Genomic DNA, 24,423 nt, shown 5'->3' on the forward strand with positions numbered 1-24,423 from the left:
AGGAGGCAAACGAGCAGACGAATCACCTGGTGGTAAGCGATAACCGTCACCAAGCCGGGTAGCACGGTCGCATTGTTATCGCCTGTCACGTTCTGGCATAGTGACAAGCGATAAAAATGAAACCATGCTGCGAGCTGATGACACCCTCAACACGAGAGAGGTTGTAACTTGTAACCTTATTATTCTGAGGTTGTAACAAATGCTTGCCGGCCTTTAAGAGTGAGCTCTGGTAACCTTACAAACCGTAGTTAAGGGAAACACTGTTGATACCATAGACTATAGTAGTTATAGACATGAAACCGAGCGACCAGGGGTAAGAGAAAGACATATTCATGTATTGACAGGTTAATGTATGGCAGCATAATCCTTTTTCTCTTTCACTCTTATAAATTTCGGTATTTCGCCATCGCCTCCTACCTATGCTGCCATAACCCGACTATGAAAAAAAAACCCGGTTGGTGATAAGGACAAAGCATGGCACTATTTTCTCTTTCCTCTTATAGGAATCGCAATAAGACTATCTTTCTCTATCAAAGAGTGTCAGGCCCTTGGTTGATACCATAGATCTACAATAAATATGCAAGATAGCCTGCCAAATATCAAAAGTGCGACCAAAATCGAAATGATGTCAGGTGTCATTGGAAATATTGAATTCAGAAATAATATGTGATTGCGTAAATTATTTTCTATTGTAACCACGGAACAAAGAGAGCGCGCCGCGCCCTATTGTAACAGTAGGTATGTATTCCTGTATTCCAATATATTTTTCTCCAATATGTTTGGAAATGTTCACCTTATTGTAGCAAAAATAGTACGGGAAGTTCTTCTTTATTGTCAAACTCAAATAATAATAAAATAAAAACAAATCATTCTGTCCTGTTCTACCGGACGGGAAGTAAAAAACAATACAGAAATGTTACTGTTTTTTTATACTTAAAAAAAAAATGTATTCACTAAGAAAAACGCAAACAGCCAATTATTATAGCCGCGGGCCGCGTCTACACGACCCGATCAGCTGTAATTTCAAGCTATAGGATAGAGTGAGATAGTAAGATAAGCGGTCTTACATGTCTCGTTCTTACAAAACCTTCGTGTATGATCGTGCGAAAACTGCTAAATAACATCAAAGATATAGTCTGTCAAAAAACTTACATTTTTTAAATTTGCCGCTTTTTCCTACTGACGGTAATGGTTTGACAGTCTATAATAGTTTTTCAAAGGACTGCCTCATTTCAAACATAGACAGGAAGAAACATACTATCTTTGTCTTACACTAGTACTAGCACCCAAAAGAAAAGGATGAGTATAGTTTTTTTGTTCTTATTCACTGACAATTTGGTTTGACCTATATATATATTTAACTTTTTTTTTTAAGGATCTCATCCGTGTTCATAGAGCTTATATGGCACAATGAGGGCTATCGTTTTTTTGCTATGCAGTTGGCGCCTCTGTTGATGGTGGTCCAAAAGACTAAAGAACAGCTGTCAGTCATTGAAATGACAAGTGACATTTGACATTTCGAACTATGGAAAAGACCACCATCTACACTAGCGCCCCTAGCGGCGAATTCATACGCGTTAGCCCTCATTATATTGAATGGTACTGAATTGCAGAATAAGTGGTGCCTTTAACTTTAAAAAAAAAATTAACGAGGGAAATTGTTTTTAACGTTTTTGATGTGAAGGTTCGATTTGAGTGATGCTTGTTGCTTAAATAATGATTATTTTACCTTATTTCCTCGCATGTTTGGAGAAAAGCATTATTTATGCCTCGGCAGGATACCAATTCGTGGATTCGTCTTCTTAGTAGGACTCCGCTTCGCGTCGCCCGACAAAATCGAAGCTCGTCCACGAATTGCCCTTTCCCGGCCCCTGCAATAAATAATGTACTAATAACCACCCACTGTATCTCTTGAATACAGAATACAGCTTATCGTATTTTCCGATCCACAAATATGAAGCTTAAAAGTGGTCATTTTTCAGTTATATTTGCCTCTTTCGCACTCATCAAATGTCGATAGATATACGTAATGGTTTCCCTTTTGCACATTTCAATTATACATTATAATTAAGAGGGAAGTATAGCTCGTACTCGTCCATACAAAGAGAAAACATTTTTCCACTTCATTTTCCATTCTCCATGATTTTTTAGTATGTAAGAAAAAGTAGGTTATAGGTTTTCCTTTTTTTTAATTTGCAATAATAAATATCATCTGTGAAAATTTCAACTTTCTAGCTATCACGGTTAATGAGATACAGCCTGGTGAGCTGTAGTACATTTCACAAAAGCCTGATGCTGTTGGAAAAGCGCTTTTTAAACTCTATTTTTGTTTAAAGTTGTTTAATTATAACTTAAAGCTTCTTAGAGCTGCTAGTAAAAGCTCGAGGAAATATAAAATAAGACAGCAGTAGATTTGCGTACAACGCCACCATACGGATAACTGTGGCAACCTATGGCTCTCCGTGCAGCCTTCTGGCGTAAGGTTAATTGAAAAGCCACTTTCTGTAATAGTTCCACCACCCTCCGAGAGGTGGCGCTAGTAGTAACATAAAATGTTTTTGTTATTGCGTTTCGGTTTGTTCTCCTATTATGTGCATATTTTCTTGCAATACAACTACATGACTTTAACAGTGTGAAATTAGAAACTTCATGAAAGCTGAAAAGGTAATAAAAACGCAAATAGTTTCTACTTAAAAAAAAAGCGGTCAAGTGCGAGTCGGACTCGCGTTCCAACACAATTTAAACAATGTATTTTTTATGTGAAACGTGAGTGAAATTTCTTTAAAAAACCGGCAGGGGTAGGATCAAAAACTAAGCAATTAAGGCCGACTCACGCTTGACTCCACATTTCTAATAGGTTTTCCTGTGATCTATAGGTAAAGATCTATTTTGTGTATTTTTTTTCAAAATTTTAGACCCAGTAGTTTCAGAGATAAAGGGGGGGAATGGTAATTTTTTGCCTATTTTCTTGAATGACTTCTAAACTGTTTATCCTAAAATTATAAAAAATATATATTTGAGATGCTCACAATAAGCTCTTTCATGTGATATGTAAGACGATATAGTTTCAAAAACTTTCTTTTTTTATTTTCTCATTTACCCCCCAAAAGTACCCCCCATGTTTAAAATTCATCTGTTTACGTTATATGTCCGTCTTTGGGTCACAAACTTACATATGTGTACCAAATTTCAACTTAATTGGTCCAGTAGTTTCGGAGAAAATAGGCTGTGACAGACGGACATACAGACAGACAGACGCACGAGTGATCCTATAAGGGTTCCGTTTTTTCCTTTTGAGGTACGGAACCCTAAAAAAAATTGTGAAGAACATGAGTTTGGTAAAATTAAATGTCCCAGTCACCAATTAATTATTCACATTATCTTGCCAATTATTGTTCCCTGACATAAAACATCATGTGATTCGACATCGTTTTATACTAGAGTTATATTTTTATCGTATAAACATAAACACGGATGAGCACGGATGAGCTGGCACGGTCGACGGTCACACTCATAGATTACCCTCACTAGACATTGGATTATAGAGCGCTAGGTTTTGCTCGCGATTTCCTCCGCGTAGAGTGATCACACTTCTATAGATACAGTTTGTCTAAGCTAACTTTGCACCGTCTTGAACAGAACAAATTGAGGGAATGGCATAACGGCATATTGTCATAAAAATTTGACTTCAGTGATGACATTACCACACCTTGTCATTGCAAATGCCATGCCGAGTTAGGCCTGATTAGTCGGTCGCTGACGTCGGTCGAGCGTACCGTCACAAGAAAAATCTGCCGCGGACGTCAGCGTCGCTGTGCGGGGGCCCATAGAACATTGAGTTAATTCGTACCAATGAGGATATAATAAGATAGAGCGGTACTGTCATAGTAAATTTTGTAACCACTGTAAATTCACTGCCATCTATCGACATACTTTAAAACTTAAAATGAAGATTTATAAAAATACGTTAAAATTATTTAAATATGGATAAATGGTTTTTTTATTTGCATTGATTATTTTTATATGATTTTGACCCATGTTCTTTCACTGGTATGCGTTAAAATTATAAATAACAAACGAAACAGTCAACGCCATCTATACGAGAGTAGGCCAAACTAGTGGCGCCATCTTAGACCGATAGTGGGACCATATTTTTGACCTTAAAGTTATGATAATTCTAAAGAAGGAAAAGTGATGCTTATATGGCAGGGGACATGTTTTTAAGCATATTTGTAATTTAAGACGAAAAGTTAGAACGAGCGTTAGGTATAAATTAGGTATTTATATATTTTGATTGATGCTTTTTGAATATTGAATTAAAGTGCAAAGTTTAAGCTTCATCGTTTAAATTATGTATGACTCTTTAAACTGTTACATTTTTAGAAAAAAATTTAACGTGCTTCTTTGTCAAACTAAAATTAGCTTATTATTTTGTCGATATTGAATTAAAGTTTTAAAAATCCACAATAATATCTCTAAATTCTTAAGTTAATAGACAAAGCCGAAAAATTAGAAAAATAGGATTGCTGCTTAAATTTTAATATGCGTTTTCTGTCCTGTAAGGTCCAATATTGAATTAAAGTCTATAAAGATAAGTTTCATACTATAAAATAATATATGCAACCATATTATGAAAAGTAAGAAATTTCTGTGTGTAGCTTCCATTGTTATAGCCAAATCTATTTAAAAAGGCGCGAAATTCATACATACGCCGCGCTGGTCCGTCAAGGTGCCAGCGCGGCACGCGGGAGCTTATCGTAGCATTCGTATCTATCTATACCTATAGGTACCTCGCCCGGTCGCCCCACCCCCCGCTCAGCTTCGTAAGCGCAGCTTGACTTTTCTTGTCATTCATTAAATCATTAGTTTGTTTACCGTGCACATAAATTAGATGCCGATATTACGTGAAATTAATGTAATTATGACTTCAAAATGAGTACAAAATGTTTGTTATGTGGACTGATTATTTGTAGTTACTTAGTGGTCCGAGAGCTGGTAGACATTTTGGAGTAGGTCCTTGAGGCAAGCTGAAAATTTGCCTGATACTTCTCCTATCATACCCTAACTCAGCACTGGATGTCTGGCTGCAGGGTAGTGGGGCTAAATCAACCCTTATATTTTTTAAGATTTTTTAGGGCTCCAAAAAAGTTCGTGAGGCAATCTGTAATTTTTACAGGTTGAAGTTAAGTATCTAAATAGTCACAAAAAATAAGCCTGAACATTTGGTCGGGTCTTTGACCTTGCCAGAAGATCTAAAAAGTAACGTATGGCACTTACTCGTACGTAAAATTAAGTTTGTCTACTATAGTAATTGTATGCATTACAAAGTTATTTTTGTAGTACAGTAAATTAAAGACTACTAGGTAGGATGTACAGTCAGCAATACTATTCGCTTAGCACCGTTGCATACAAACTTCTTTACAGGGGTGGTATCTTTTCTCTGCAGCTGACTGTACAATGTGATTGTAACTATGACGATGGTGTATATTTATGATGTATGTTATTTATTGTGTTTTTTGTATGTTACTTAAGGGCTTCTGTTAAGGGAACGAAAGTTTGATTATTTTTGCGCTACAACGCACGGTTTAGGAGATACAGCCCTGTAAATATTTTTTTCTGTTTTTTTTTTCTATTTGTTTTTTTTTTAATGTTTATTAAGGGTCCACTGCAGGCGAACGAAAATGTTTATTATTTTGCGCTACGGCACACGGTTTAGGAGATACAGAATTATAAAGGTTTTTTGTGGTTTTTTTTTAATATATTAATTAAGGGTTCTTAGTGGAACGAAAATTTGATTATTTTTGCGCTCCGTCGCACGGTTTAGGAGATACAGCCCTCTAAAAAAAATTTAAATAAATGTTAATTAAGATGAACGAAAATTTTATTATTTTACGCTACGACGCTATTATTAAATTATGTTAGATTTTGAAATTTTTATATTAAATATATCCACTTATATATAAAGTTGAAGTTTGGTTATTGAATTTTATATTATATAAATATACAAAAAAAGAAATATAGGGCTGTATCTCCTAACCCGTCCGTCGTAGCGCAAAAATAATAAAATTTTCGTTCCCCTTTAAAAACACTTTTTATACAAAAAACACAATGAAACACAATAAGAAAAAAAAACTCTACACGGCTGTATCTCCTAAGCCGAGCGTCGTAATATTAAAAAAAAAAACAAACAAAAATACCAAAAAAATCTTTATAAGGCTGTATCTCTGAACCGTGGGTCGTATAGTAAAATAATAAAATTTTCGTTCAACTTAATTAACATTTAAAAAGAAAAGAAAAAAAAAACAATTTTTTTAGAGGGCTGTATCTCCTAAACCGTGCGTTGTAGCGCAAAAATAATCTAATTTTCGTTCCCCTTTGAGAAACCCCTAAGTAACATACAGAAAACACAATGAAAAACTAAAAAGAAAAACAAGGAAAAAATCTTTATAGATTGTATCTCCTAAACCGTGCGACGGAGCGCAAAAATAATCAAATTTTCGTTCCACTAAGAAACCCTTAAGTAATATATTTAAAAAAAACACAGAAAATCTTTATAAGGCTGTATCTCCTAAACCGTGCATCGTAGCGCAAAATAATAAAATTTTCGTTCCATTGCAGTGGACCCTTAGTTAACATTAAAAAAAAAGAAGAAAAAAAAACAGTACATTTCGATGCTAGTGCGGAAAGTATGTCATACTTTACATACTTTCGAAGAATGACATTTCCGCACGTGTATCGAACGACGTTTTTTAATACCGTTGCCAAAAAATAAGAAAAACAACAAGTAAGGAATTGGAAACTTTTATATTATTAATTCTGTGACATTATTAACATTAGACTTATATTGACCGGGATATAGACCGTGATTTGTATTATTTATGAGCTCCCGATATTTCGAAACCACCGTGAATCATTCAAAACTCTAATTATTGACATTGACAGTATGAAGAGGTGTTTTTATAGCTTTTATTCGACTAGACTGGATTTTGTTATTATTATTGAACCCACTTCATACAACATTATACACATTGTATAACAACAACAACAACAACAACAACAATTTGTACAATGGTGGCAATCCCCAAATACCTTTTGCTGCTGAAGCATATCTCAAGTGGTCCTCTATTTGTCATGGTACTGAGCCGCCAAGCAATCCTGCCACTCAAAGAGGTTGGGATGACATATTGTGTAAGAAGGTGGTTACGGATTTGCTGAGCGAGGCAGTCGGCTCTGATTTAGCGCGCATCAAGGCCGCATCTAGGTGTGAGTCAGGAGCATGGCTTCATGCATTACCTTCCCCCCAGTTAGGCACGCTGCTGGATAATGATTCTTTAAGGATTGCGGCTGCCTAAGGCTGCGTTTCGACCAGAGATGTGCGAGGATGCGTTGCGAGGGATGTGTTTGTCATTAACCAATAGAAACGCTTCATTTACCTATCCTCGCTTAGCTTAGCTCTGGTGGAAACAGCTCAGAGAAGCGAGGTTTTTGTACATACAAACGAAGGGAAAGATGTGTGCGAGGAATGTGTTGCGAGGCGGCGTCGTGCGAGGTAGCTAAGCGGTGCGAGGATGCGTAGCGAGGATTCCGGGCGAGCGGGGTGCGGTGAGGCGAGAGCGGAGCGCACGCGATACTGGCCGCTGAGTTCAGTTGGCTCCCGGTTTCCATCATCGATCGGTGTGCGTAATCAGCGTAGTTATGGACGAGAAATTAATTGAAGCGGTTAAAAATTATCCATGTTTATGGGACATTTCTTCAAAATATTACAAATGTAACGAAACAAAGGATGCTGCATGGGGTGAAATTGTGGAACAAATAAAGTTTAAAGACGGTAAGTAGAAAAACTGTTTTTTTTTCAAAGAATATCTTATTGTACACGTGCCGGATGAATTCGTGACGAAATACGAGTATCTTGCCACGACACTTTTCCTTCATTATTAAAATAGGAACAGTATTTTTCTCTAACTTGATTACCATCACTTGTCTCAACGATGATTGGATTGTCAGTAATGGGTCTAAGAGTACCCGTTGGAATTGTTGTTTCGATGGTAGAGAAATAATCGGGCTGTCTTTCTATTAAAAAATTATGCAACACACAAGTGGCTTTTACGACTTTGTCTACTGTTTTTACGTTGCATTCAAAGTCTTTACGGTAAACATACCATTTTCGAGCCAATACTCCAAAAGTGGTTTCCACAATGCGACGTGCCCTCGACAGTCTATAGTTAAATATACGTTTTTGTTCATTTAACTGAACCCGCGGGTATGGGCGCATAAAATTTTCCAATAAAGGGAAAGCCTCATCTCCAACAAACACAAACGGTACTGGTTCTCCTCCTTCATATAAGGGTTCAGGTTGCGGAATATTTAATTGTTTCTCTCTTAACAATCTTCCGAAAACACTATCATCGAAAATTCCAGCATCACTGAATCTTCCCTGGGATCCTACATCAACCATTATAATCTTTCTTTTTGCATCAGCTAAGCACATTAACACTATAGAAAATCGATGTTTATAATTAAAAAAACATGATCCAGAATTTGCAGGACACTTGACATAAACATGTTTACCATCTAGAGCTCCCAAACAGTTTTTAAACTGCCATAGCTCTCCAAACTCTTTTGCAATTCGTTTCCAATCATCTTCAGTGGGTTTTGGTATGACAAGAGGTTGTAGTACCAGCCAAAGGGCATCACAAACTTCGACTACAATCCTCGACACAGTTGAGACTCCAATTCTAAAATTTTCTGCCAATCTATGAAATGACAGACCCGTTGATAAATACCTGAAAAAAAAACGAACGTGTTAAAAATATAGGTGATAATCAGGGTTCCGATAAAATTGCGACATTGCTATCAATAATATGGACATGACTCCAAATTTGAATAAATAAATTAATCATTCAATCATAATTTAAAAAAACCTGTTTTAATTAATTTTCAAGTCGAGGGTAATAAAGCTACTTGTGTTAGTATTTATTATAATCTGTTGCAGTTTTTTTTAAATTTTGATTGATCGATTAATTAATTTATTCATATTTGGACTTATGTCCATATTATTGATAGCAATGTCGCAATTTTATCCGATTTCTGGTGATAATGATAAAATATGTGTTTATAACAAGTCAATACACGTATTGATTACCAATCATACGTTTTGTTGTTTCAGTTCAAAGCGCAAAATCTCGTTGGAAACAGCTACGGGACAGCCATCGCGACGCCCTTAAGAGGCAGAAAACAAAAAAAAGCGGACAGTCTCCACGAAAAATACGTGAATGGAAGTATCAAAAGATCATGGAATACCTTTTGCCGTACATGTCAAATAGAGAGAGGGACTCAAGTTTGGAGAATACTATTCTATCACAAAAAACAGATGATTCAAGTTCTCAAACTTCCAATAAAAGCAACGATGATTTAAGTCTGCGAAGTGAAATAGCGTCTCAAAATTCCAATAAAAGCAACGATGATTTAAGTCTGCGAACTAAAATAGCGTCAACGTCCGATGTTTCATCCTCATCAAAGAAGAAAAAAGAAGATGATTTATCATGCATATTGAATAGACATCTAGAAAATCAGGAAAATTTTCGAAAAGAAAGACAAGAATTAAAAGAATTCTTAAAACCAACGGATCACGATGATATTGATTTGTTCTTTCTTTCAATGGCAAAAACATATAAAAAACTACCTGATTATCTACAAGTTCCTTTAAAAAGGAAACTTTTTAATATTATATCCGAAACTGAGGAATCTTACGTAATGTCATGGTATAATCCAAATGGTGGTTATAATGGTGGTTATTCTACTTGCTCTGGTAGCGATACAAATAACATGATAGGCCGGATGGAAACACCGTCGTTACAACTGGAATCTGAATTGACTAATAACGTGGTAGGCCAGATGGAAACACCGTCGGAATCTGAAGCTACTAGCATGCTGCCAAAACCAACACCACTGGGATCAGAAAAAAACCATTTCCCGTGAAGAATATAATTGATTACATCTTCTATTATAATAAATGATTATTTTTTGTACTAATTACTACGATTTAATAAAAACAAACGAATTTAAAAATAAAACGTTTTTACTTACTTCAAACATATTGCTATCCTTTCCTTAGCTGATATACAGTCTCTGAAGTGGGTGTCATTCTTCTTGATAATATTCTCAATTAAATTGAATAATATTTCAAAGGTATTTCTAGACACCCGATAAGAATTTTCGAATGTTTCATCATCAGCCGTGGCGAAAAAAGTAAAAAATTCTCCATGTTGTCGATGAAATTTTATATGGTTTCGTATCCAAAATCTGTGACGTCTTCTGTGTGTCAAAAGAGTAGAAATAAATTCTGTATTCTCTGCCTCCATTTCTTCATCGCAAATTGATAAATATAAAAGTATTTTTCTCCGCTGATCCATGCTACACATCTATCTACCTCTGAGACTGTCCAGTGACTACGCTCGTGTCCGTCGGCCAACACATCCTCGCACCGCTCGTAGCCTCTGTCACCTCCTCGTTACACAGCCTCGCGCCGCTCAGCCGCCTCGCACATCTTTGATGGAAACACTCACACCGTTACACCTCCTCGTTACACAGCCTCGCGCCGCTTAGCTACCTCGCACATCTCTGGTCGAAACGCAGCCTTACGGTTGGGTTCGAAGGTTTGCGAGGTGCATAGATGTATATGTGGAGCCATGGTTCAGGAGGACGGACACCATGGGCTTAGTTGCCAGAGGTGCGCTGGTCGTTTTTCGCGTCACCACGCGATAAATGAGGTAGTTCGCAGGGCTTTGGTCTCAGCCAACGTTCCCTGCGTCCTGGAGCCTCCGGGTTTGTGCCGTTCGGACGGCAAAAGGCCAGATGGTCTTACGTTGGTTCCTTGGCAGAAGGGCCGGTGCCTCTTATGGGACGCAACGTGTGTTAGCACCTTTGCCCCGTCCCATCTGATTCACACCATCAGTACTGCTGGTTCGGCTGCGGAGTATGCGGCCAAACAGAAGCATATAAAGTACTCTGCCTTGGAACCGACGTATGAGTTCATACCGGTGGCGGTGGAGACTGCAGGATCTTGGGGTGCGGAGGCTAAGGAGTTTGTGTGGCAATTGGGTCGGCGACTAAGAGAAAGGGGTGGCGATCCTCGCTCCGGATCGTATCTGGTCCAACAGATCTCCTTGGCAATTCAACGGGGCAACGCTGCCAGTGTCATGGGGACTTTTGAACCGGCTACGGTCCGAAGTGGGGACTTGGCCTAGTTTAATTTAGTGTTTAAGATTGACGAAGCCTGTAGCTGATTTATTGTTGTAAGCACTTGACGAAGCCTGCGTTGCTGATCATGAACTATGTGTTGTACATTGTATTGTTTTACAAATATAAAACATTGTACTATTATTACCTAAATATCGTTATTAACGATTATTTCAATACTCAATACTCAGTAATCAACATAAAAACCTACTGTTAAAGTAAGAATACGAAAAATATACATATTTCATATTTTATTACTTACCTCTTCATCATTATAACACGTCTTTTTTTTTATATATTGAATATTGAAAAACCGTTCTTAATAAGTTGTCTGAATAGAACGGAACGCCTGTCAAAGGAGAGGCGTTTTTTATTTCTGCTTTAAATTTCCAAAGGCAACATTCGATATTGTTTTTATAAATGTACGATACACAAATAATCGTAATTAACGATATTTGGGTAATAATAGTACAATTTTTTATATGTACAATGGTCTTATAGAACATGCATTTAAAAAAAAATCTTTCATTGAAGTGGGTTCAATAATAATAACACCCAGCTAAAAAAAACACCTCTTCATAATGTCAATGTCAATGATGTCACAGAATTAATAATATAAAAGTTTCGAATTCCTTACTTGTTGTTTTTCTTATTTTTTCGCAACTGTATTGAAAAACGTCGTTCGATACACGTGCGGAAATGTCTAATAATGACATACTTTCCGCACTAGCATCGAAATGTCCTATTACAGGGCTGTATCTCGTAAACCGTGCGTTGTAGCGCAAAACTAATCTAATTTTCGTTCCCCTTTGAGAAACCCGTAAGTAACATTCAAAAAACATAATCGAACAACAAAGAAGAAAAACAAAAAAATAAAAAATCTTTATAGGGTTGTATCTCCTAAACCGTGCGTTGTAGCGCAAAAATAATCTAATTTTCGTTCCCCTTTGAAAAGCCCCTAAGTAACATACAAAACACACAATGAAAAACTAAAAAGGAAAAAGCAAAGAAAAAAATGTTTATAGGGTTGTATCTCCTAAACCGTGCGTCGGAGCGAAGAGCAAAAATAATTAAATTTTCGTTCCACTTTAAGAAACCCTTATTAATATTTAAAAGATACAACCCTATAAATATGTTTTAATTTTTTGTTTTCTTTTTTGTTTTTCATTGTATTTTTTGAATGTTACTTACGGGTTTCTCAAACGAGAACGAAAATTAGATTATTTTTGCGCTTCAACGCACGGTTTAGGAGAGACAGCCCCGTAAAGATATTTTTCTGTTTTTTTTTTTGTTTTTTTTTTAATGTTAACTAAGGGTCCACTGCAATGGAACGAAAATTTTATTATTTTGCGCTACGATGCACGGTTTAGGAGATACAGCCTTATAAAGATTTTTTTTTTAAATATAAATTAAGGGTTTCTTAAAGTGGAATGAAATTTTGATTATTTTTGCGCTACGACGCACGGTTTAGGAATTATAGCCGTGTAAATATTTTTTTCGTTTTTTTTTTTAATTTTCTCAAATTAAAAAAGGGTTTCTTAGAGGCAAAGAGGATATAATAAGATAGAGTGGTACTGTCATAGTAAATTTTGTAACCGCTTTAAATTCACTGCCATCTATCGACATACTTTAAAACTAAAAATGAAGATTTATAAAAATACGTTAAAATGTATTTAAATATGGATAAATGATTTTTTTATTTGCATTAATTATTTTTATATAATTTTGACCCATGTTCTTTCACTGATATGCGTTAAAATTATAAATAACAAACGAAACCGTCAACGCCATCTATACGAGAGTAAGCCAAAACTAGTGGCGCCCTCTGATCGAGAATAAAATTTTCGTGATTTTCGAGGCACGTTTTTTCCTTAGACTGTATCCATCTATTACGGAGTTATATCTATCTTTGTTAGAGGGGAACGAACATTTTACTTTTTTTGCGCTCCGACGCACGGTTTAGGAGATACAGCCCTATAAGAAGATTGTTTTCTTTGTTTTTTTCTTTTATGTTTTCATTGTGTTTTTTGTATGTTACTTAGGGGCTTCTGATAGGGGAACGAAAATTTGATTATTTTTGCGCTATAACGAACGGTTTAGGAGATACAGCCCTGTAAATATTTTTTCTGTTTTTTTTTTCTTTGTTTTTTTTTAAATGTTTATTAAGGGTCCACTGCAGGCGGACGAAAATTTATTATTTTGCGCTATGGCGCACGGTTTAGGAGATTAAGCCTTATACGGATTTTTTGTGTTTTTTTTATACCTATATTAATTAAGGGTTTCTTAAAGTGGAACGAAAATTTGATTATTTTTGCGCTCCGTCGCACGATTTAGGAGATTCAACCCTATAAAGATTTTATCTTTGTTTTTCATTGTGTTTTTTGTATGTTAATTAGAGGTTTCTCAAAGGGGAACGAAAACTAGATTATTTTTGCTCTACAACGCACGGTTTAGGAGATACAGCCCTCTAAAGATTTTTTTTTCCTTTTTTTCTTTTTTTTTAATGTTAATTAAGGGTCCACTGCAGTTGAACGAAAATTTTATTATTTTGCGCTACGACGCACGGTTCAGGAGATACAGCCTTATAAAGATTTTTTCGTTTTTTTTTGTTTTTTTTTTAAATATTAATTGAGGGTTTCTTAAAGTGGATCGAAAATTTGATGATTGCTTTTGTGCTACGACGCGCGGTTTAGGAGATACAGCCGTGTAAAGTTTTTTTTTTCTTTTTGTGTTTCATTGTACGACCGACGAGTCTGGCCTAGTGGGTGACCCTGCCTGTGAAGCCGATGGTCCTGGGTTCGAATTCCGGTAAGGGCATTTATTTGTGTGATGAACACAGATATTTGTTCCTGAGTCATGGGTGTTTTCTATGTATTTGTATATTATATATATCGTTGTCTGAGTACCCATAACACAAGCCTTCTTGAGCTTACTGTGGGACTGTCAATCTGTGTAAGAATGTCCTATAATATTTATTTATTTATTTATTGTGTTTTTTGTATATTGAAAGAGGGGAACGAATTTTTTTTTATTTTTGCGCTGCGACGGACGGTTTAGGAGATACAGCCCTATATATATATTTTTTGTTTATTGTTGTTTTTTTTGTATGTTACATAATATAAAATTCCATAACCAAAATTCAAATTTTTATATAAGTAGATATCCTCAATATAAAAATTTCAAAATCTAACATAACTTTTAATAGAAATGTCCTCATACATCATAAATATACACCATCCTCATAGTTACAATCACATTGTACAGTTAGCTGCAGAGAAAAGATACCACCCCTGTATAGGTTTGTATGCAAAGGTGCTAAGCGAATAGTATTGCTGACTGTACATCCTACCTAGTGGTCTTTAATTTACTACAAAAATAACTTTGTAATGCATACACTTTGTTTAGTAGACAAGCATAATTTTGCGTGCAAAAATAACTGCGATGCATACGCTTTGTATAGTAGAGAAACTTAATTTTGTGTGCAAAGATAACTTTGTAATGCATACAATTTGTATAGTAAACAAACTTAATTTTGCGTGCAAGTAAGTGCCATACTTTTTAGATCGCCTGGCAAGGTTAAAGACACGACACGACCAAATGTTCTGGTTTATTATTTTTATGACTATTTAGATACTTAATTTTAACCTGTTAAAAATACAGATTGCTTTTAGAACATTTTTTTGAATTTTGTGAAATATTATTTTGCACGCGTCTAGCAAGGTTAGGTTACCCGCTAGCCCGTTGATCTATATACCGTTGATCTACCTATATATCAATACCGTTTGATCGCTGCCTCGGCGGCGCACAGCGCGGCGCGCGCGAACATGCCGCGCGTTTGAAATGTAACGTAAATATAAGCACGGAATGCATACGTATCAGTATTTAGTGACGCACAAATTTTATATTTCTAATCTTTTGTGTGGGAACTAAGATCATTGTCATGACCGTTTAATATTAACTCTACAAACTTTAATTCAATATTGGCTATACTGCTTAACCAGAAATCAATATCTAGAGAAGCACATTGTCTACATTTCTAATTTTTTACAAGTATAATAAGCTGATCCATAATATCGTAATTTTGCAATATCAGCTACTCTAATTATTTATTTACAAAATAATTCATGTTTTTAAGTTCACCAGAAAGCACATGTTCCAGATTTCTAAAAACCGAATATTGTGTATAAATTAAAGTGGTATTGAATATGTTAAAGTTTTTTGTAACTTTAATTCTATATTTACAAAGTTATTAGCAGAAATTAAAATATTTCAATATATCCGAACGCTCACCCTAAAAATTTCTAACTTTTTACGAAAGTCTTATTTAACATGCTAACAATGACATATCGAAAAAGAAAAAACTTTAATATTATCAAAACCCATTTTTGTTCCACCGCTGGTCTATCTGATCGAGAATCAAATTTTCGTGATTTTCAAGGCACGTTTTTTCCTTAGAATGTATCCATCTATTACGGAGTTATATCTATCTTTGTTCGTACGCTCGACCGATTTCAGTGTAAGAGGAAATCAAGCCTTAGCTTGGTCGAACTGTTCTCAACCCCAGTATGGAGTCCACTACTTAACTATTTAATGAAATAAGCATCTGAACTTTTTAAACATACTACAGTAGTAGTAGCCGCTGCGGAGGCAGTAGTCCACCAGCATGCGCTCCAAGCGGGTGTGGCGCCATTGGTTCACTGTCGTCTGGAATAGTACATTGTTGCCGAGGGATGGAAAGAAAGGCATTTTTCTGACGAGGTACCTAGACGCCAGGCTGAGGCTTGCCATATATCCACCGAGGTAAACATAGTGCTTTTTTTGGAGGCTATTGGCCTTCTTTGAATTAACCCCGAAAGGTTTCCGTTTCTAAAAATTTGACAGGTCGATTACATAGCGGAGCATTTCGTCATTTGATATGATCTATCTATTGGAAAGTATAGTGATCTGTGACCGACAGTCACGCATCTATTTTGGTGCGCGCACGGATTTAGAGTTCATTCATTCACTCGGTCAGAATTAGAACGATTCATTCGGTTCATTTTGATTGTGGGCGGGGCGTAATAGAACAGCGGAAGGATTTTACTAATGGGATGGGTCTTTTGAACTTTGTACTGTTTTAAACATGGCTGATACCTGTACCTTTAACTAAACTGCACGGTTGGATTGATAATTGATAATCAATCCTGTCAACCCAGAGACGGAGTGTGTCATACAAGAATCGCCTATATCTATTAAGATTTTATTTAGAATTTTTACTTATCTTAATCAGCGGCAAACAGTTTGAAACAATCAAACTGTAAGTATACCTATGTCAGGAGATATTTTCAAGGGCAGATTTTGATCCGTATAATTTTAGTATAAAATAGCTAGTGCCTTAAAAGCTAACCGATTTGACCCTCACGAATATTCCGCGATAATCAGTGGTTTCAAGAAATCATTGATTTTGTATTATTTTTCAACTGTGCTAACCTTGTGGAATATAATAATTGACCGATTACACAAAAGGATAAATAAATCATGCAAATGAAACCAGTGTTTAACGTAGCGTGACTAAAGTAAGTTTTATAAAAAACATGGACATAAACACACTTTTAGTGTTTAAATAAGCAATTTTATACCGGGTAACATGCTATTGTGCTCTGTTGCTACCTAATTATAATTAACATGGTTTTTAATACTGTTAAAGAGTCCGCAGCAAGCTCGGCCCAATTTCACCTTGCCATACAAACACGAGTTTCGTTCTCATTTTAAAACTACGTGTTGGATTGTAATGAAACTTTGCACATACAATGACATGAGGTATGTCTAGGTCTGTAATTAGTTTATATAGCTCCAGCTTGTAAAACAAACGAAATAGAGCAGGAACAAGTTTTGTATGAAAAACTTAAATTCGCTGTATTTTTTTTACTATGGTATCTGAAGCTATATAAACTAAATTACAGGCATAGACATACCTTATTATATTGTAAGTACACAGTATCAAAGCAATCTAGCTAGTCGTTTTAAAATGAGAGCGTAGTTACGTTTGTATGGAGATCCGAGCTTGCTGCGGACTTTTAATTTTTTTTTTTAAATTGAAATGTGTAAGATTTTTGGTGAATTTGATTCTCGAATCGGAACAGTCTCAGGTTTAGTAAATTCAACTTAAAAGAAAAAGTGGCATATTTAGACGTTAAAATACCTTTGTGTATATTAGAACTCATTTTATATAAATAAGCATAGAAGATTTTGAGATCTGTTTTGTGGACCTACATCTACAGTGGCGCCAACTGGTGAGCACAAAAACGGCAGCCCTCATTAGTCTCTGTCAGTGTAATTGTCACGGAGGTGTCGTTAATTACTCCTTCGACGTCAATTACCGGACTGGACCTGTGATTACTGCGTGTGGAGACTGACGCCACTGACGTCGTCTACGCCTGGCAATTAACTATCGTCTACGCAATAATACAGAATCCCTAGTGTAAATTTAATTCGATAGCGTGACGGATGTACGCGTTTGCGTTGTCTCATTATGTATGGCATTTTGAACGGCGCGCCATGCGGAACGTTTTGAAAACTCTAAATCCCATACAAATAGAGACTTGAGAGCCCGTTATCGATTTTAGTCGCAAAAGTGTAAAATTGATAGATTTAGTCGCTGAAATTGTACACCTTTTGATACGTTATAGAAATAACAAGTACTGGTTTCTATTAGCACGTCTTCTCATCTTGCCGTTTTACAGATCAATTTTTTTGAAAACAGACTCACTAAAAAATTATTTTTTTTCTGATGGACGTTTAGGTAAACGCGCGTAAAGCACTGATTTTGTCGCTCTTATTTGTAAATTTCGTAAATTTTGAACGGCTAATAATGGTAATTTTGTATTACACATATGCTGTACTCTACCTTTTACAGACTACATTTTTATTATTATAACTTTAAAGTAGTGTAAACATAAGTTAGACGAAATCAATTTTTTCCAGAAATTACTTCGAAACAAGTGACAATTTCTCTGAAAATCGATTTAATTTCATCGTAATTTTGATACTTAGACAATCTACAACATTTGCTGAAACATCAATTTGTATAATTTACCACCATAATTTTTTGATGAATTTTTAAAAACTGCCCCTTCTCTTCATATATTACCTACCGGTGACGCACGCTCGCGACCTCATTATTAAAAGGCAAGATGAGAAAACGTGCTAATAGAAACCAATACTTGTTATTTAGATATTACGTAACAAAACGTGTATAATTTTAACGACTAAATCTATAAATTTTACATTTTTGCTCCAAAATCGTTACCGGGCTCTTAAGAAACAAAAAAGCTTGCTACTGTTCGCTGACAGCCGTTCGGAAACCTCGATATTTTACAATCCCACCCTTGACTACGCTGGTACTACACATTATTATACGCTGTCTCACGCACAAGGAGGCAAATTATGTTGTTTAACTCCTACCGCCAATATTTGATACCCGAGCAAGCGAAAGATTCCAAAATTGACCTTGCCTTGACCATTGAGGATCGAAAAGCGTTACCGAGAGAAACACAAAATGTTTCACCGAATATTTCATTAAATCCAAAAATACGCTGTTAAATATTTTGCTTTTTAAATCATCATTTAAACTCAATTCGACCAGCCAACTTAAAAGGAACAACTCGAAATTTGCATCAACATACTTTGCCACTATTGTGGATAAAATTCAACTTTCTTATCAGTTTAAAAAAAAAGCGAGCCTTTAGGAGCGGGTGTGGTAAATAATATTATGTAATTTATATATTTTACTTTTTTCCGTATATAAGTATTGCATAAGTACTAATGTTACCACATATGTACAGTACTATTGAACACCTAATAATTTACATCAAAACCTGCCACGAAATTATAAATCTAACTTCACAAGTCAGAGGCCGGCGTTATGTATTGGAAATCTGTTTTAGCTATGATAAATAGGGCACAGCCCGCTGTGATTGGTGGACCTTTAGGGGGCAAAGGTTCAGGTCTCGTATTTCGGTAATTTGGGCTTGTTGGGTCTTTAGATCATTGTTTAGCCATAATAATATTATTAGGTAGAATGTAAAAAAGAGTAAGTATGTTCCTACAGTTGAGGGTCGTAGTAACACTCTCGTGTTGAAACAACTTGCTGAAATTACATGAAACAGCATGGACATTTAAGTAACATATAACAATAACATATAGTAATGTCTGGTAACTAGTTTTCGTTGCTAAGAATTGTAATACAAAGAAAATACAGCGAGTAAACATTTTACATACAAAACTTCTTCACGCTCTATTTTATTATATTTTACAAATTTTAGCAACAAAAACTAATACCAGACATACATATAGAAATATTCCTTCCAAGTTTCATGTTATTCCAGTTGGTCGTTTTAAAATGAGAGTGTAACTTATATTGTACTAGCGACCCGACCCGGTTTCGCACGGGCTACACAAAACCTTTACAAATTATACACTAAAACCTTCCTCAAGAATTACTCTATTGATGAATTGAAAACCGCATGATATGTAGTGATGGGAGCGACTTTTTGGCGGAGGATTCACAAGTTTTAAATCGAATTTTAAGTCAATTAAATATATTTATTTCAATATAATATGTTTGTTTGTTTAATTTTAAGTCAATATATATAATATGTTTCTGTATAAACTCTTAAATGGCCTTACTGATTCTTCCACTCTTCTTGAAAAAATTGTCTTTAAATTGCCTCGTATTCCCACACGCCACCCCCAAACATTCCATATCGATTTTTGTAGATCTAATTTCGCCAAAAATACTTTTTTTAGACGAGCCTGTCATGATTACAATGTTAATTTCATAAATCTAGATATCTTCTCATTGTCTTTCGGTAAATATAGTAGTGGTCTGCGGAGCTTACTTTTCCCATAGCAGTGTAACTTTGCGTTAAAAAAAATAAAATAAAAAATTGTAATTGTTCTATAGTCTTATGTAACGTATGTATGTTTGTAAGCATGTTTGATACTTAGGTACTATTAGTTGTGTATCCAATTGTTACTTCTGTGTATCTTCCTATTTTTAGGCAGTGCCGAACAAGCCCTGTTTCTACTTGTTATCAATATCAGTATGTTATAATTAATGGAACTATAGGTCTTATTGTATATCTGCAAGTTAAAACTTTTCTGTATATGACTGTTTGTTTCCTAAATAAATTAAAAAAATATATATATATTAATAACGGGACTTATATATACAATATTTTAAGTCGATAAACGCTCGACATGTTTCACTACTTACTCCGTTTAATATGTCTGTGTCTCACGGAAGTTTTGTTATTTAAGTCAATTATTAAAAATAAAAATTCGTTCCCGTTTACAAATCTATTTAATGTTTGTATTTAAGCGTTATAAGCCACAATTAAACCCGTATTTTACCATTTACCAAGTTCCCGTCATTTAACCCGTACCGCTCTGCGATAACTCTGCCTCATGAATATTGCTGTCAATCCGCAACTAAATCAATTATTTGTCAGCAAGCCTAAGCCTTGCAAGCAATTGGAAACTACGAATAACAAGGAGCCCGATTTAGATTTAACGGTTTCGAACTGGTTTTGATACGGCCTTGACAATCGTCGTGGTGATTGGCTCGCATCTCACGCACGACTCACTTCATTTCGCTTGTACCAGTCAGCTATAAAATGTGGTATTTTCTATAAAAAGGGACCTTACTGTCCATGGCGCTCACGCCATTATAAACGATGCTCCGATATAAATACAATGCCGCGCGACGCTGTGCGGCGTAAAAGCCATCGACAATAAGGGACCTTCATAGAAAATGCCCTAAAATAATGGAAAAATTATAATAATTTCGAGATCACTAATGTTGTTATTTTTGTTACAGGTATGTTAAAACAATAATTTCAACAAGAAAATTTGGAGTATTCTCAGCACCAGATCGGTACAGTATTCAACTTATAACCCCTCTTATTCATTAAACTTGGCAAAACTTTGTTAAATTATGTCTCTTTCTAAAAAATACTAATTTCAGATAGGGACAAACGATTGTGAACAGTTTCACGAGACTTATATTGACCGGGATATAGACCGTGATTACCTTTTCCTTTTCGTGGTCTATATCCCGGTCATTCAAAACTCTAATTGTGAACAGTTTGTTTTTTTTTTTTTCGTATGGCTTTTTGTGTTACTCTACTTCAGAGATTTACAGTTTTTAGATATTGTACCGCTTCCTTGGTTAAGAGGTTAAGGTGGTGAAATCCTCCACCTGCCCATGGTATGTGGTTAGAGGACAATCAAATACCGTGTGGTGTACGGTCTGCTCGGGTGCTCCACACCGGCATACTGGTGACTCACACCAGTTCCATTTGTGCCATAAGTAAGCACAGTTCCCAACTCCGGTCCTTATCCGATTCAGCATGCACCAGACGCGTCGGGGCTCCTCAAAGCCAGCAGGTCGAGTCTTGGTATTTTTTTTTTTTTTTAATTTTTATTCATATACAATAATACATTGTGTTTGGACATCTACATGGACATGAAAAGTATAATCTGTTGAAAGTTATAATAGAAGGAAAAATAGAGGGAAAACGGGGAAGGGGAAGAAGGAGGATGAACTGGCTCGATAACATCAAACAATGGACAAACATCAAGGACGCGGCAACGCTAACAAGACTGGCCAAGAGTAGAAAAGACTTTGCAAAGGTGGCCACCGACGCCCGCTAGGGCATGGTAGCAGAAGAAGAAGAGATTTATCATGACAGATCAGTATCATATCGGAAACGGATCGAATAACTATATATTAAATCACATTTAGAAACGGGTCTATCGCGAATTTATTTTACCTTTATTTACCGACGTTTCGACACAGGTTTCACTGGTCGTGGTCGCGGCTAACTGACGTCCCAGCAAAATGTCAAAACAAAATAAACAAATTCGCGATAGACCCGTTTCTAAATGTGATTTAATATGTGTTTAAACCGCGAAAGTTTTAAATGTTATATCGAATAACTATAATTCAAATACTCTCTTTATGACGGGTTCAGGAACCCATGTTACGACTGCCATTGCGGTTAGATCACACTGTTTGCAATTGACATTTTATTTCGAATAAAACCAATTAATGATTAAAAGTCAAATCAAATTCCTTCATTAGTAATAACTTACAAGAGGTATTAAGATCCGATGGAAATCTTTATAACAATCCATTCTCAAATCTCAGCGACGCTATCGATCCGACTGACTAAAATCCAAGATGGCGCACCTGTCATGCGCTAGTGATGTACGTATACTTTGGAGAATAGGGCTTGCCGTTGAATTGTTTTTTCAACAGTTAACATTAGAGATTTTCGAACTTATCGACCTTTTTTTTTATTATTATTTATTTATTTAATAAAATACAGAGTATTCTTACTATAAAACTCAATAAAGAGTTTGATTGTGGGGTCATCAGTCTCTAGTTACATATGTACTTAAGGCGGTTCCCTGAGCCAGAAGGCGAAAAATCTCCTTATATGATCATGTTTTTCTAAGAGGCGTTGATATTCGTAGATGTGGAAAAAATATATGTAGTTCTTGACTATATTATCTTTAACAACATAGCTTCCGATACACGAATTATGACACTTCGCTCGATACAATTAATTCCCTAAGTAACCTCTAACTCGGACTTTTAATCCTACTTTACTCGGTTATTTATTATGTGATACTATAAACAAAAAAAGAAGAAAAAACAATCTTAACATAAATAGTAATTTCATAGCTTTAGAATTTCGATATTGTAAGGTAACGTTTTTAAAATAAATAAAAACCGACAAAACTCGATTAAAATTGACACTTGGCGCGTATGTTCTTTCCCGTTCTTTCTTGCGAAATGTGACAAAGACAGCGGCAAACCGATGGAACGGCCTTAACTTAAATTATATAGTAGTGCAATTACTACAAAGTATTGAGGTACAATAGATTTAAATTTAGACTTCTTATTTTCACATCTTATAGCTTCGGGCAAACTATTAAGTAAGTATGGAATTCTTTTCCCAAAGGTTCTATCCCCGTAGTAGTTATTAATTCTATTATGCAATATTTTTAAACGAACACGACGAACGTAACGTCACGTTCGAAACGTCAGGCCATAAATAAACGTAAGTTTGTACGCGATTAAGTCCCGTGTTAGTTTTAAAATTATGAATATTTTTAAAGTCAGATTGTAAAATATACTTGTTCCAAATAGCCCTGTAAGACTATCTAAGCAAAAAAATTTGGCAATCTTCTGGACAGCACACGGGCAATTTAAACGGGGTATTCTTTCGCTTGGATATTAGGTCGGTAAATCGCGGGTTTCCACTAAACAACTGCTCCTCATTTCACAGTACCTACATTCGCTAGGGCTGCTAATAAACTTGGTAGTTGAATGTTTTAATATAAGCAAAGAAACGACTCGTATATCGTGTGATACTGGTAACATTGGTTGTCTGAATTAAGCATGTGCCAGACGGCAGACAACCAGTTTGGACCACTAATGTCAAACAGAAGTATCCACTTAGGGCGGCACATACTGCAACCCTATGAGGTACAGATCATTACGGCCCAAAGAATCTGGAATTTTCTGGACTCAACGGGCATTAGTAACGAACTTTAAAGGGCCGTCACAATAGATCACCGCTTGGTCGACGTGACACTCACAGGCCCACAACCCACAACACCCCAACAATAACAATGTGCCAGACGGCAGACAACCAGTTTCTGCAACATGACCTTGGTAGAATCGAGTGGTTTACAACAAGCGGCTAGACGATATTAAACCACTGCTTCTGCCATTGGTTGGAAGAGCATGCCTGTCTACCAAGGGCGTTTAAAGGTCATGCAGAATTTGGTTTCAACCACTTGCTACATGGCTTAAAACCATTGTTTTTCTACCAAGGTCATGTTGCAAAAACTGTGGTCGTCTGCCGTCTGGCACATGCTTTACAAATACCTTTGTTATCCCAATGACGTCAAAACAAGATTATATGTGACGTTTTCAACCAAAAGGTACCACATTGTCGGCTGTCGATAAGGTTGATTTCAAATTGAAGCTATATGGAAATTGACAACCGACAATAAGTACCCTTTTGGTTAAAAATGGCACATATTAACATATGTATACTGATAACATATGTAACATGGTATACTGATATCTAGAAAAAAAAAGTAGTAGTTAAAAAAATTGTAGATTCA

At 35.8% G+C, this 24,423-nt stretch overlaps 3 protein-coding genes across 6 annotated transcripts in view; 2 read left to right on the forward strand and 1 right to left on the reverse strand.

The window, feature by feature from the left end:
* The window catches only part of LOC134744837 (liprin-alpha-1), a 226,811-nt gene that overhangs the window by 70,543 nt on the left and 131,845 nt on the right, over window positions 1-24,423 (forward strand). The gene's annotated exons all lie outside the window — the stretch shown is intronic.
* LOC134744743 (uncharacterized) lies at window positions 7,455-10,611 on the reverse strand. 2 transcript variants are annotated; one of them, XM_063678656.1, is made up of 3 exons: window positions 10,430-10,611; window positions 10,087-10,314; window positions 7,455-8,783 (listed from the first exon to the last, which is right to left on the reverse strand). In XM_063678656.1, exons 1-3 carry the CDS (start codon window positions 10,474-10,476, stop codon window positions 7,865-7,867), a joined length of 1,194 nt encoding a protein of 397 aa, XP_063534726.1. In that variant the 5' UTR covers window positions 10,477-10,611; the 3' UTR covers window positions 7,455-7,864. The 2 variants fall into 2 exon arrangements, with proteins under 2 accessions (XP_063534726.1, XP_063534725.1); XM_063678655.1 differs by having other exon boundaries at window positions 7,456-8,783; window positions 10,087-10,611.
* On the forward strand, window positions 7,498-10,062 carry LOC134744744 (uncharacterized). The gene is made up of 2 exons (XM_063678657.1): window positions 7,498-7,828; window positions 9,167-10,062. The coding sequence occupies exons 1-2, from the start codon at window positions 7,696-7,698 to the stop codon at window positions 9,976-9,978; spliced, it is 945 nt and encodes a 314-aa protein (XP_063534727.1). The 5' UTR covers window positions 7,498-7,695; the 3' UTR covers window positions 9,979-10,062.

Source organism: Cydia strobilella, chromosome 10 (genome assembly GCF_947568885.1).
Source record: "Cydia strobilella chromosome 10, ilCydStro3.1, whole genome shotgun sequence".
NCBI classification, from domain to species: domain Eukaryota; kingdom Metazoa; phylum Arthropoda; class Insecta; order Lepidoptera; family Tortricidae; genus Cydia; species Cydia strobilella.